This window comes from Thalassophryne amazonica, chromosome 19, assembly GCF_902500255.1.
Source record: "Thalassophryne amazonica chromosome 19, fThaAma1.1, whole genome shotgun sequence".
In the NCBI taxonomy this organism is placed as follows: Eukaryota; Metazoa; Chordata; class Actinopteri; order Batrachoidiformes; family Batrachoididae; genus Thalassophryne; species Thalassophryne amazonica.
Window position 1 is genome coordinate 69415607 of NC_047121.1, and position 14817 is coordinate 69430423.

Below are 14817 nucleotides of genomic sequence, written 5' to 3' on the forward strand. Positions count from 1 at the left end.
ATGGAGGGAGACTCGCATGAAGAGGATAACTTGCAGTGTGAGGCAGCATCAGCTATGACATTCTGGCCATGTGGTGTGTTTCTCTATACTTGATCCAGCACATACGTAAATGCCTGAGTTTTGAAGACCTCATGGCTGGAGAAGATCCAGCAGAAACCGACGCTTCAACTGGCTACAGCAGATCTTTACTTTTGAGAGGTGGGGGGTCTGGTTGTCTGCCTGGTTGGTTCCCATTCAAGACTCAAGGCGGTTCCATGAAACACGACACCAGTGCATGCTCCAACACTTTACTTGCACATTGATTAGTTCTTAGGTCCATAAAATGTCCAAAATTGATGAAAAATGTTGGTGTTTTCCAGAGCCCACAGATAATCAGTTTACTGCCAGATTAGAGTAATAAAACAAACAAAAAAAAAACTATAAAATATTCACATTTTAGAAGCTGAAATCTGAAAATTTGGATTAAAAAATACTCCAACCAATCAGTCAAAATAGTTGTGTAGTCGTGTTAATAGTCAATAAAAAATGTTGCAGCTCAACTTATTTATGACCCTGTAAACAAGAGTATAATAAAAATAAGAATTATCATTATCACCAAAATCAGTACTATTGATATCACAGTGACGAACATATAATCACAATAAATTGTGGTGATAAAAGTCTGTAACACTTCAGCTCGCATTTCCTTGTATCTGCCAGGTGCGGGTGCTGTTCTCCAAAGGACCGTTTATTTCCATCTTTGCCAGTGACCCCCACATTATTATCAAAGCTATCAACCAAAACCTCAACAGTGTGCTGAGAGACTCCAACATCAACGGACACGACTACATGAGGAACATCGTTCATTTGCCAGTTTTTCTCAATAGCCGAGGCCTCAGTACAGCTAAGAAGCTCTGCATGGCCGCCACCAGCCAAGGAGACGGCTTACCTGCCGAGGGTAACTAGAAAAACCTGATACATAATGCAGTTTTAAGACCTTTGAGTTGAGAGATTAAAGTGCCACAGTGTAGTTTTTGGGGGTGTTTTCCATTAGATTTATGTAAAAGACGGTCATTATAAATTTTCTGTCTTTTGTTCTTTCCTTGGTTTTTAAGGATGGCATGATGACATGGACAAGAAGATGTCTCAGAACAGTTTGGCGCAAGATCAAACCAAGTTTGGCAGCAAGAATGCCCTCAATCGCAGGGTAACTGATCTTCAAGTCAAGTTTGTTTGTCTGACCAAGTATTATACACATTATCCCACCAGGTTTGAAGGCCCACATCTTAAAGCCTTAGGTTCTGACACTGTCGAACTTCTCAAATAATACAAGTAAAAGTTGAGAGGAAAAGAGGAACACATTAACTTGAGTTGAAAGATAAACTTAGTCTTGCAATCAAAACAAAACCAAAAAAAATACCGTAATTAAATTGCCTGACTTTAATCCCTTAATCTGGATGTGCCCAAATTTTAGTAGTATCTGTTCTTAGACAGTTCCGAAGTCTTCACTGTTTTTGCGAAAATGTGTTCTATAATCACATCCTGTCTCACAGTTTACATCACACTGATATTTGAGCCTTCATTTTCAATTCACGTTATGTTATAATGAAATGGAAATAAAGTGGCATTTGTGTTCTTTCCCTTTCGATCTACACCTGGTTTTGCAGATGATACTATATGCCAGTGGACACGACTGCTGTATGCCAAGCCATTAGCGTTCTTCGTATCCGTAATGTGGTGTTGCGTAAACAAGGGCATCCGGCATAAAACTTGTGCCAAATCAACATGTAGATCCATCTCTGATTGGATGTGATGACCTCGCGTGAAAAAGGAGATGCCGAAGGAACTTACTCACTGTATTCAAACATAATATGAGAAACTCCGACAACACAAACAAATATGGCTACTTATGTGACTGTCTCTTTCCTAAATCCATTGCAACCCATTATATGCCAGTTATTGTGGGCAGTGTGATGCATAACTGCTCAGGAAAACATCGTTTTAGGAACAGACTTTAAATAATTGTATAGCTGTAACTGTATTTCTTCCAGATACACACCAAACATTTTTGCTATATTTTGTGAACAAATGGCCTTGGTGATCATCGGATGTTGGCTTGGAAACGTATAAAACCAAGTATAAGCAGATTTTAAGTTACGTCTAACTTCATCCACACCTGCTTCTAATGTCCATTTTCCATCATGCATGTGATGGTAAGATTATTTCCTGCAACAGGCCTAAATTTGTCCAGTGGGTGGCAGTGTTTTGCAGATGGCAGACAAGTCTGTGGTATTTTACATAAGAAAAACAGTTACTTTTTGGAGTGATCTGGCACATCAGTTAACCAACAACTATTCAGTTTATCCTCATCGCACGCCCTTTTAATTTAATGCATTAGAAGATGATGGCATTTATTACCCCACGTGCTGCCACGCAGGCAATGTTTTTCTAATCGGTTGTGTGTGTGTGTGTGTGTGTGTGTGTGTGTACACGTGCGTGCACGCCAACAACCAAGTACAAAAATAATCCCCTTCCCAAACGTAATAACATAATGTTGGCAATGTAATAGGAAGACGGAGCTCAGTTATGTCGAGATTGGACACTGTGGAAGATTAAATATAGACAGCTGTATTGTTTACAGATCTCTAGTATGTAAGATTAATTTGCTTCCTTCCTTTGCCACATTTATCCACAAATGTTGTAGGCCTGGAATGAGGGTGAGTTCTTGACATTCTTGATATTAATCAAACCAAATTTCAATGTATTGAGCTCACCAGAGGAACAACAAAACAGTACAGGATGCTCCTCGATCCAGCCAGCAAACGCTGAACTCTGTCACCCGCTGTTGTCCTGAAGAGAAGTTCAGGGCACAGAAGGAGGACAAGGAACAAAAAAAAAGAGAAAGTTGCTCCGTGTGTGGCCAGGATTCCTGCTGTAATTGATGTAATTGCTGTTTATCCTTCCTTCTGCTTTGCCACAGCCTAATGACAAGCCATAGCCGCAGTGGGTCACTGTGACAAAACACTGGCACCAGGTCTGCTGGCAGGAGACTAAGTGACTCTGCTGCTGTCGCTGATGTCTCTCCCCCCCCCATGAGACCTTACATCACTCCCCCCTCTTGTTTGTTTGTTTGACGTGTTTGTACATTCGATTTATCCAGTACCCTCAATTTGTGTCGGCCCTTTTATTAGAGGGTGGCACGCTCTTTCTATTTGCCCTCTGTCACGAGCTAACTCTTGGCAGTTGGTGCTACAGCAGGAGGGCCCTCTTTGTACAAGTGCAGATTAAAACGATGGGGGGAAAGGAATTAGTGGCACTTCCTGTTCCTTTGGCGTTCTCCCTTCTGAATGGTACGGGTGTATGTGCTGCTATGTATTTATTTTATTTCACCAAAAAAGAAAAAAAAAAAGGGGAAGAGTTCAAAAGCTGTCATGCATTCTCTAATGTAATTAGAGAATTACACTTTCTGGGAAGACATTGGAAATATAGCCAACATCTTTTTGGAAACAATTCCCAGATTTAAGTATATATACTATGCAGGGGTGGCCAACTGATTAGTGTGCTTGGTTTCAGTGCGGAAGGTTCCCGGCTCAAATCCCACCCCTGCCATGTCTTCATGTAATGTGGAGTTATGTCAGGAAGGGCATCTGGTGTAAAATTTGTGCCAAATCAATGCAAATCCTCACTGGATCTGCTGTGGTGACCCTGAGAGATAATGAGAGCAGCTGAAGGGTGTGTGTGTGTGTGTGTGTGTGTGTGTGTGTGTGTGTGTGTGTGTGTGTGTGTGTGTGTGTGTGTGTGTGTGTGTGTGTGTGTGTGTGTGTGTGTGTGTGTGTGTGTATATATATACACACACATATATATATATATACATATATATATATACACACACATATATATATATATATATATATATATATATATATATATATATATATATATATATATATATATATATCAGATTTGTTTTTAAACTGATTAATATTTTCTACAGTGCCACACGGTATACGTCACAGATTTGGAAACACTGGTATAGTGTCTTTTATTCAGGGGTGTCTAGTGTCCCCATCGTTTTAATTTTATTTTTGTCTTTTTGTTGTTGTTGTTATGTATGGTGTTTTGTTTCTTTTATCTGGACCCCGAGTCTGTAATAAAATCTATCTGTGTATCTGTGTATTGGATCAAACATAAGATGACCCCGCCCAGTTTTTTAAGCCACATATTTAAATAGAAGAAAAAACATATATATATATATATATATATATATACACACACACACAGGCACGCACAATGTAGTAACACTGTACTATGTGTATGGCAGACCTTTTCAACCCACTCTGAATCATGGCCATATGTTTAATCTCTCTGAGAAGGAGGTCATGAGACTGGCATTACAACTTCAAAGTCAACCAAAAGCCTCGCCTTGGCTCATGACCATGGCAGCTGTCTGATATCATCACAGATGTTCTCTGGTAGATCTGTGTCAATAGCTCGCCTGTGTGTCACGACTGTTCAGCTGCAGACAGTAGCCGTTTGATTTGTCTTTACAGCCACAAAGAATTTTATGTTTTGTTTAGCGGGGATTTGGGAGCTGATGTTTAACATGAAAATTTTCATGTTAAACATCCCCAAGGTGTCACATTTCTATGTCTGTACATGTGGAAACCGTTCTGCTATATGCAGTATTTATGCATGAAATGGCACAGATTAGACTTTTGTGATTGATGTCACATTAAATCCAAATCTGGATCCCTGGTTGCTCAATTTGACACGCCCACTGAGCCAGTCTGGGCTCTGACACACCCACACAGTTTGTGGGATAGAGGCAGAGAAACGGAGTGTAATGAGGACCAGTACCCAAAATGGCTTATCTTGGAGATCTCAATCTGCTGTTTTTTCACTTCAAACTCAATTTACAGTACATCCGGAAAGTATTAAATAATAAATGGACTGCATTTATATTCGCTTTTCCATCTGCATCAGATGCTCAAAGCGCTTTCCAGTTATACTTCATATTCACCCATTCACATAAACCCACACAAACTGATGTCAGGGTGCTGCCATGCAAGGTGCTCACTACACACCGGGAGCAACTTGGGGATTAAAGACCTTGCCCAAAGGGCCTTAGTGTTTTTCCAGTCAGGCTGGGATTTGAATCGAGGATCCTCCGGTCTCAAGCCCAAGGCTTAACCTCTAGACCGTCACCTCCTGGAAAATAACTGGAAAGTATTCACAGTGCTTCACTTTTTACCTCAGCCAAGGAGGTTATGTTTTCGGTCGCGTCCGTTTGTTGGTTGGCTGGTTGGTGTGTTAGCAGGATTACTCAAAAAAAAAAAAAAAAAAAATCCTCAAATTTCAATGAAATTTTTACCAGGTGTGTATCTTGGCCTAACTTAGAAGTTATTAAATTTTGGTAATGATCCGGAACACGATCCGGCTCCAGTAATTTTTTTTAAGGATTCTTTATCATTGCAGGATAGGGCCAATTTCAACATTTTTGCATCTAACTTCATGAAGACAGGTTGCAAAGTTATGACAGGTTAAGTTACGACACAACAATAATTTAGCAAAAAAAAACAAAACAAAAAAAAAAACGTGTAGTTCATGCAGTTTCTCATTATAAATAAATTTGCTGAAGATCTAAGGGTGTAACCCTCTGGGGCTGATGCTGTCATATACGGTGGCTGAGACCAAGCTTTACTAAATTATAAATAACTTTTTAATGATATGAGATAGAAATTTACTTTTTTTGCTGAAAAGTTAACTCCACGGACTTTCGAGCCACTGTCCACCATCTTTGTACTCCTCATAGAAGCTGTGTGATGACGTGAGCAATGTGAGTATCCAATCGGAATTGGTTCACCGTCACATAGTTTTCCAAAATCCAATCGTAGGGCAGATTCACCTCAAGTGACACACCAAAGATTGTTTTAGGAGCGATGTGTTACTAGTTTATTATAGTTTGCTGTGTGTTTTGAATAAATGTGTGTGGAAAATTATTTCCGCTTTACTTTTTCATTTCTTATTTCTGATTGTAAACCTTTATTACACTTATAAAACACAACTATAGCATATATGATATATATCGTATATTTTGAAAGTACAGGTTGTCCTGAAAAAAAAAGAGACATAAAACTTGATTGTGGGATGCAGGCAGAGCTGTTAACAGCAATAAAAAAACATTTATGCCAGGCAAGTGAACTGTCCAAAAAATGCCCTCGGACCCCAGAGGGTTAACCACTGAATCTGAAACATGACGGTAGATGCGTGAAATGACATGGAATAAGTCTCTTTGCCAAATGGTATTCCATGTGACGTCAGTGACCCTATGGCCTTGGTGGAGGTTTGAGCTCTCCGAGTGCTTCTAGTTCCACATTTTATGTTACAGCCAGATTCCAAAATTATTTTTTTTCCCCTCACAACAACATCCCATAATGACATTTGAAATGTTTGCAGATTTATACATTTGTACATGTGGTTTCTTAGTTTTTTTTTATTTGTAACAAATTTGCAATAAAAAAAATTAATTTGTCCGTTGATGGTTTTCGAAGTTAGCTGAAAAGCTAAGCCGCTAATGAAAACATTAGCTTTGCTAGTTAGCGGTTAGCGCATTAGCAGAATTGTACCCACCACTCGCTATGACAGAATGAGCACATAACAGTGAATCTTAATAATATATGCCTTATCAGCTTAAGTCTGTAAAAACAAAATTTCAGTCTTCGTTTGCTTTTCCATTTGTGTCACTCTCTTTAGGACACATACCGGCGTCGGCAGATGCAGAGGACCATCACTAGACAGATATCGTTCGACTTGACCAAGCTGCTGGTGACTGAAGACTGGTTCAGTGACATCAGCCCACAAACAATGAGGAGGCTGCTCAACATTGTTTCTATAACAGGTACAGAGTAAACCTATGATATTGCACGGTCTGCATCCACTTGAATGACTGTTAATTGAAAGTAAAAATGTGAGATTTAATGCTCGACTAGTGTGGCATTGGGTGTACGACCTTTAACCAAACATTTTAATGAAAAGTACAAGCATGTATTTTTGTAAATATTCACAAAACACAAATGTGCAGCGTATAAGATTAAAATGCACCGAAATTAATGAATACAATGGTAATTGACACAATCAGGACAGTTTCAAACGGAATCTAGAACAACCTGCCAGAAAGTTGGATCAACACATCTCCATAGGTGCCTCTGGAATTAGTTTGTAGAGTTTAAATATGCTCCTTATGCATAAAGTTGTCAGATGTTTTCCTGTGTTCTAGCGCTGATAATCATAGTGTAATTTGAGAAATGTTTGTGTGTTTGTACTCGTCCGAGGTGCTCACTGTGGTCAAATGTCAGATTGCCGTCTTGATGCTCACACATAGTATTACCAAGTATCTTGTAAAATGAAATCTTTTTGACCTTTGCATGATGTAATTGCTATAAATGCCCCTTTCAACTTTGTACATGCAGTCAGGAAAATCTTATTTTGGTAGGGTGAGATAACAGTTGACCGATCCTGTGCACCACTGTCGGCAGGTCGTCTGCTACGGGCCAATCAGATCATCTTCAACTGGGATCGGTTGGCCTCGTGGATCAACCTGACGGAGGAGTGGCCTTACAGGACGTCCTGGATCATCCTGTTTTTGGAGGAGACTGATGGAGTGTCTGACCAAGTTAGTCTCAAGACCATTTATGAGAGGTACAGTACTTGCATCAACCTTTCTACCTTTCCTTTTCCTCTCATTTTTTCCCTTCGTGATCTAAGCAGTCTGGGGTCACATTAACATTCTGGTAAAACTTGAATTTCCTCATAGAAGCTACTGTAGGTTAGAGGTTTGAAAGGAGGCTTCACGCAGGTTTCTGCTCTGCTGACGTGTGTCTGAGGGAATCCTGACAGGGGTTTCTGTGAACCTGATCTCTGTGATCAGGATCAAAGATCAGTGCAGACTGTAAGTGCAGCAGTTTGTGCAGAATCATGTTAGATAATGTTCATTTTATTCTTTTCTCCTGTGTTGTAAGTAACTTAGACCAGTAGGTGGCAGTAGAGGATTTATCATCGGAGCACAGTTGTTGCTTGTGGCTGTGAGTAAAACACTAATTGACGACTGACAGATTTAGAAATGTATCATAATACAGGAGGAAAATGATGGCTGCATTACATCGTGTAGTTTTTCAGAGACAAGAAGAAACACACACGTGTGTTTAATGTGTGTAGCCACAGATGCCATTTGGTGCTTTCACCACAGAAGAGAGGTGGAGACCAACGCAGCGTCTGCGTTTTGGTGCTGCTGTGCATCAGTCGCTGGCCTTTAAAGGTTGCGCTCTGTCGCAATCCACTAGCGCCTACAGCTCCCGCGGCAGGGAATGTCACAGACATTTACTGTTAGCCAGCTCCATTCAGCAGACAGCCTCCCTCCCCCAATTCCAAAAGCCGCTGTCTCATTAGGCTCGGCTGTAGCTGAAGGTGTGTGATGACTAGAAACTGTAACATCAGGATTTCGATTCTCACAGATTTCCCTGCTCAGGTTAAATAACGAGAGGTAATATTCATTTTATAACCGTAGCTTTTTATTTTAACTCTACCGTGTCCATCCTGAACAAATGTGGATGCAGTGAAATGTAAATACGTACAAATGATGTTAAAACGTAGAAGACTAAAAGGACATACTGTCAGTAAGTGGTCAACTGTAGGATTCTTTTGTGTACAGCACTGAAAGACTGGATTTAAGTGGCTCCACCACAGCATGTGATTGTGCTGACACTGCTCATTAGAACTAATATAATCATCATCTTGCATTTGACCAAGGGTCCTGTCTTTCTTTATCTTCCTCTTCACTGGGTGTCTTTCCAAATGGCTGCTCTGTTCTGCAGTTGCCATCGGAGAAGCGGCCTTAATTATGATGACAGGAAGCCTCAAATAGGCTAAACACAGCGCCTTAACTAGTACTGGAGCAGATTTACAAAAAAAAACATGTTTTTATGCTTCTGGCAGGAAGCATGTTAAAGTATGCTGAACTGAAATTCATGTGGAGACATTTTATAGGGTCCACACCTGGTTACTCTGAAGGTGAGCTTTCAAACTGGTTTAAACACAGGAATTGACACCTGAAAGAAAGGCTAAATAAATAAGATAATCCTGAAAAAAAATGCATTTAATTCATGTACAATTAGTTTAGTGTCTATAACTGTGTGTATGTGTGTGTTACTTGCAGTTTTAGGAGTAAAACAGCAGACCAAGAACCAAATGTGTCTTCCTTCCTCTTGGTGCAAAAATACAGAAAAGAAGTGGGGAAGAATCAGGGTTTTTCCAAGGTTCTGTATCTAATAAACATGAAGTTGAATGTTAGCGTTGAAAGTAATGGGTTGCAATACATGTGTTGACTACTTAAATGAATATAAACACTACTTAAGTGAGGATACCCCAAATTGTAAATTGTTACTTTTTGTAAAATTCTAAATTTTATGCCGTATTAATTCGTTTCTAACTTAATCGGTAAACTTTGGATTTTAACATACAAAAGGTCAAGACTTTACATTCATTTCATTGTGTATATGTATTGAAATGATGAAAGTTGATTTTTTTTATAATTGTCATTGATAAGACGGAAATAATAAACATGGATTGTGTCCCAAAATTTTCAATGCTAACATTTAAATTCATGTTTTTTGGATCCTGATTTTGTTGAGTTGGGGGATGCAAGGGACCCACTGACTGAATGAATAGATAAGAGAAAGTCCGTCCCCTCCAGTTTATTAACACAGTAACTCAGAAATATGAAATGCTTTCATCCTATATGCTTCCATGAAAATGAGTTAACTTTAATACACAAGATCAGTGATTCCCAAAGTATGGGCCCATGGGAAGGTACTGCAGGTAGGCCAGGGGAGGTCAAGAAAATGTAACTAATTTTGTAATAAAGTTCAAAATGACATATATGTGTGTGTGTGTGTGTATATATATATATATGATTATTTAAAAAAATGTAATCATAGTTAATAAAACAAAGCGGGGGGATTTAAATTATGAGTTATTCTTCATTTATCTGACATATATGAAAATACGTCATCTTAGTCTCATGTATCAAGCGAATTTAAACATTTTCACGTGTGCACAAAATGATATTCAGGTTTCAGAGTGGGGCCCCAGCATTCTTACGTTTGGGAATAACTGCACTTTATCAATATAAAAAAATAATATATTTAAATACACCATATACCTGTTGTGTGGACCTATCTGTGTTTGCTGCAGGAAATAATCTTATCATCACTTGCATGATGGAAACACGGAGCAGTGCTGCTTTTATTGTATCAGCATATATGGTTGAATATATACTTTGCTTGAAATGAGCTTGTTTGTGCGTTTGTCATTTCCAAAGCCTAGATCTACTGGCCACCAAGGCAGCCACTGCTTGTATCTCATGCACTAATCTACCGGTGATCAGACCCAGGCCTCGATCTGTGTTTTTTTTTTCTTCTTGCTCCCCCCCCTCTCTATTCTAGGAGCTCATTTTTGTTTTTGTGTGAGTCATTTGTTCTTCTTCTTTGCGATGGACGGGCATACTCCCGGCCTTCCACAACCTCAGCCACCGCTCTCCTGTCTGTCTGCTTGAGAAATGAATACATACTGTACTTCCTGTTTCTATTTCAACATAAACGGGCCGTTCATCTCTCTCTCTCTCACACACACACACACACACACACACATCACACTGACATTCACCCAGAGAACTGTTTCCTGCTTCTACTTAATATAGAACACATTATGCTTTTTTCCTGTTTGAAACCATCCTCATGAAAAGCCGAGAGAAGTTAAATTGTTAATTTACTGTAATGAGAGGCCCAACATAATTTATCGCCAAAAAATGACCATAAATCATGTGCTCAATAAGCTTCCTTTGAAGTTTGCTCATCTGTTGCTAGGTTGGAGAGTGCACAAGGTTGGCCTAGCTATCTGGATCCATTTTTTGAAGTTTATACTTCAGCAGAGCAGGATTTTATACAATTCTGCAACACCGTCCGTCCATCTGTGCTCAGCATAAGTCCAGTCCTATTACTGCAAGAGTCTTCAAATTTCCAGGGAGCATTCTTGGGACACAGACCTTAGACACGTTCAAAGATAGCTAATCTTGGCCTATTTTAAGAGATTAAAAAGTCACATTGTTTCAATCTGTTGAGTTTTGTTTTTGAGTGATTGGCGTGACAGCCAATCAGAGTAGAGCTGCACCATAACATCAGTCAGTGGCTTGGTTCTCTAAAATTGCTTTGTTTTGTGTGTTCATGTACATGTTTCTCATATATTATGTAAACGCTAGAGAGAAATAGACTTCTAAAACTGAAAATGCTAATAACTGAAAACCTAATAACACCTGAACTTGTAGACATTTCGCGGACGTTAGCGTGGTGACATCACAGGCTGATAGCTAGCTGCAAAACTCTGTTTTGTTTGTGTGTAAATATATCCTCTTTGTCATATATTATGTAAAAGCTAGAAAGAAATAAACACGTCTAAAACTGAAAACGCTGTTTTTGTAACCTCATAACGCCTCTGGAGTCATTTATAAGACATTTTGCAGGCGTTAGCATGCATGCTAACCTCCGCTAACTCAAAGCTAACTTCCTATTTGAGGTTTTCATATATCCTATAATCCCTTGCACACCAGAGAGTCGCTGCAGCCAAAACAACATAGAGAATCCACGTGATGACAGTTGTAAATTAATATTATACTATAAAAATTTAATTTTTTATGCTTTTCATCACATTAGTAAGAAACTGCTGCATGATACCTTGAAAACTTGCTAAAACAGTTATAACAAATAATCCGTGTCTGCTATGTTTTATCTGCGTGGAATTGAATAAGTGCAAATCGAATTTCAGACATATATATTAGTCTGGAACAGAGGACAAACAGTGTTGGAAAGAACAATAATCAAGACGTTAAAGAGCAAACTTCACTTTCCCCCAGAACGACATGATCAGGAAGCGATTGTAGCTCACAGCAGCTCCCATTGAAAATAACGGAGAGACAGACTGTGATTCTCGCATGTTTACATAAAACAAACGCAATAACAACATCTATAAACCCAGAGAATATATTCATGAGAGTTTTAGGCACAATATAAAAATAGTTTTATGTTGCCATATTAATGGTGTTGTCCGTGTGCAGCGGTTAAAGTGAAGCGTGATCAGAGCGTCTCAATGCAGTTTTCAATGTTACTGAGATCTCGCAGCGTAGCGACCTCTCCGAGGTTTTGCGGGATTTGAAACCTGAAAAGCCTCAATGGAGTTAAATTGAGTTAATTTGACCTATGGTAGTTTGACATGAAATAAAGGGAACCTCTGAGATTTAGTGTTTTTGTTTTTGTTTTTTTGTTTTGGGGTTCATCTTTTTGCTTGGGACAAAAAGGAGTTTAATGGGTGCAATATTGAATTAGACCGCCTGCTAGGATAGACTCCAGTGTCCTCCTGCTTTTTGATCTCACTAAATGTAAAGAAACCTTTTTAACATGACTGACTGTACAGTTGGCCAGTTGATGGTGCTGTCAGTTCATCACCAATGAGGAGCTCATTATGTGAGACAGAGCTTCTCATCAGCAATTGACTTGTAATGTCGGAGTTTTCCTTGAATTTCTTATCAACATTTTCCTCTGGAAAAAAATGCTTGTATGACAGCCGTACTGTAGTGTGTGAGTCAGCCTCCACCCCGAGGGCAGCTCCTGACCTCTCCTTTATATCTGACCCTGTTGCCAGGCGTGTGATTTTATTTATTTATTTCAATTTGTAATGAGAAAATCGATCCCAACACTGGTGCGGGTCAAATCTCTGCATTGTTTCAGTTTAATCATGTCATGATAATGATGCTGTTCTCAGCCATTTCCACACAGCAGAACTGCACAACCCTTGAGCGTTACTAACTGAATGTATTAGTGGTGAAGTGAATGTGGGGGTGAGTCAGCCCCTTATAGGTCAACTGTCGCCCCGCATCTCAGTCACAAGTCTGCATGCTCTTCCTCATCTCAACTCTTTGTAAGGCTTCCTGCAGCCTCAGTGCTTTGGAAAAAATGAGATTTTGTAAGTCATAGGATATAACTGTAACCAAGGAGGTTCTAAAAAACAAATGTCCGTTATTTTAAGGAAGCATTCAGTTCAACTGTGATCCTCGCCTCAGGCAATTCATTATAAGGTCATTTCTTTAAAGCTACAATGTGTAGGATTTAGTCTCATCTAGTGATGACATTGCAGATTTCATTGTGCCGTCTGATCAGTGTGTGTGTGTGTGTATAACTATATATATATATATATATATATATATATATATATATATATATATATATATATATATATATATATATATATATATATATATATATATATATAATATAATATAAAATGCGCACTAGAATGGCATTAGTTTTATACCACCTGATCAGTCTATTTGCGTATTAAAGATCATAACAATACATATCAAGATATTTAAGCCAATAAGGCAGCATCTGGGGACACGGACACGGCAGAGACTGATCCCTGGGCGGCGTGTCTGAGTTTCAGCACAAACCGTTCGGCCCAACTCAGTAAACTTAAAAGCATACTTGCCACCACCTAGCGGACGTGTCGGTTTAAAATGGTTTCCGCTGAAACCCCCATCCTCTGAATGGTTTGTGCTGACACTCCCACACTCTGCCCAGGGATTAGTCTCTCCCCATAAACAAGCGTCACTTCTAAGGGAAAAATAGTGTACTGTTTTGTATTCGGCTGCAATCATTGAAGCAGTCGTGAAAAGTGCAGTTTTTTTCAGTTCCCAGTGGATAAGGGAAGATGAGGCAAATGGGAGAGGTTGTGTTGGTAAGTGTTAGCCTGCACAGCTAACTATAGTAGCTGTGTTCTCTCACCTGCACAACTGCCTCAGCATGTCACAAACAAATTGTAACACATGTCCACTTTCTACTGCATAATCGCCTTTTCTTTGCATTTTCACTTTGTTTGCATGTAATTTGCCCAAAAACTCAGAGAAATTTATTTTAATGTATGGGTGATTCTTTAACTACAGGCACTATTGATATTTTAAAACATTACAAAAAATGTTTCTTTACCATTCATTTTTATCATTGAAGATCAAAAGTCTGGGTGTGGGACAAGCACAAAACGGCAATATTTGCATATAATGATGCTGACAAAAGGTGAAAAAGTCATCATAGACTACTAGAACAAATTTCTTAACACACTTTCATTGTAAAGATAACTATAAAAGTGTGAAATTTCCCCTTTTTTCTGTTTTTCATACAATATGATCCAAGGACATAATAAGTGCCCGTAGTCTAAGAATCACCCGTATATAGCACCAAATCACAACAAGGTTGCCTCAAGGCGCTTCACACAAGTAAGGTCTAACCTTACTCACCCCCAGAGCAACAGTAGTAAGGAAAAACCTCAACGGGGTGACCCTCTGCTTGTGCCATGCTACAGACACAAATTACAAAACATTTCACAAAATGAATATACAGCAAATATTGCCGGTATGAAGCCAATATTCCATTTCTGCTAACGAATGTCCCTAAACCCAACACACTGTAACTTTAAATTATATTCCCAGTTCATGCCATGTATCATAGCTCAACTGTAGCATGTTCCCGAACTCCTCAAAAAAGAGTAAAATAGAAACATCTATCCCATGTAAACACACATTCCTTCAACTGGGCTAAAAGTTGTTTTTAGCAAGTTTCCTGGCAATAACAAGTGTCCACAAATGGCTGTGAAGTGTCATTGTAGGACAAGGCATGACGAAAAGCATGTAGTGCTAATTCCTGTAGCAGCAGCGAGCCAGTGCAGCTTGCCTAATCTGAT

General features: G+C 39.2%; 1 protein-coding gene across 8 annotated transcripts in view; it reads left to right on the forward strand.

The window, feature by feature from the left end:
- kidins220a (kinase D-interacting substrate 220a) overlaps positions 1 to 14817 on the forward strand; it is a 142442-nt gene that overhangs the window by 40439 nt on the left and 87186 nt on the right. For all 8 annotated transcript variants that reach the window (XM_034159418.1, XM_034159411.1, XM_034159416.1 and 5 more), the window contains 4 exons: positions 700 to 937; positions 1095 to 1186; positions 6733 to 6877; positions 7515 to 7677. In XM_034159418.1, the coding sequence (XP_034015309.1) occupies positions 700 to 937; positions 1095 to 1186; positions 6733 to 6877; positions 7515 to 7677 (638 nt within the window). The remainder of the gene's footprint in view (positions 1 to 699; positions 938 to 1094; positions 1187 to 6732; positions 6878 to 7514; positions 7678 to 14817) is intronic.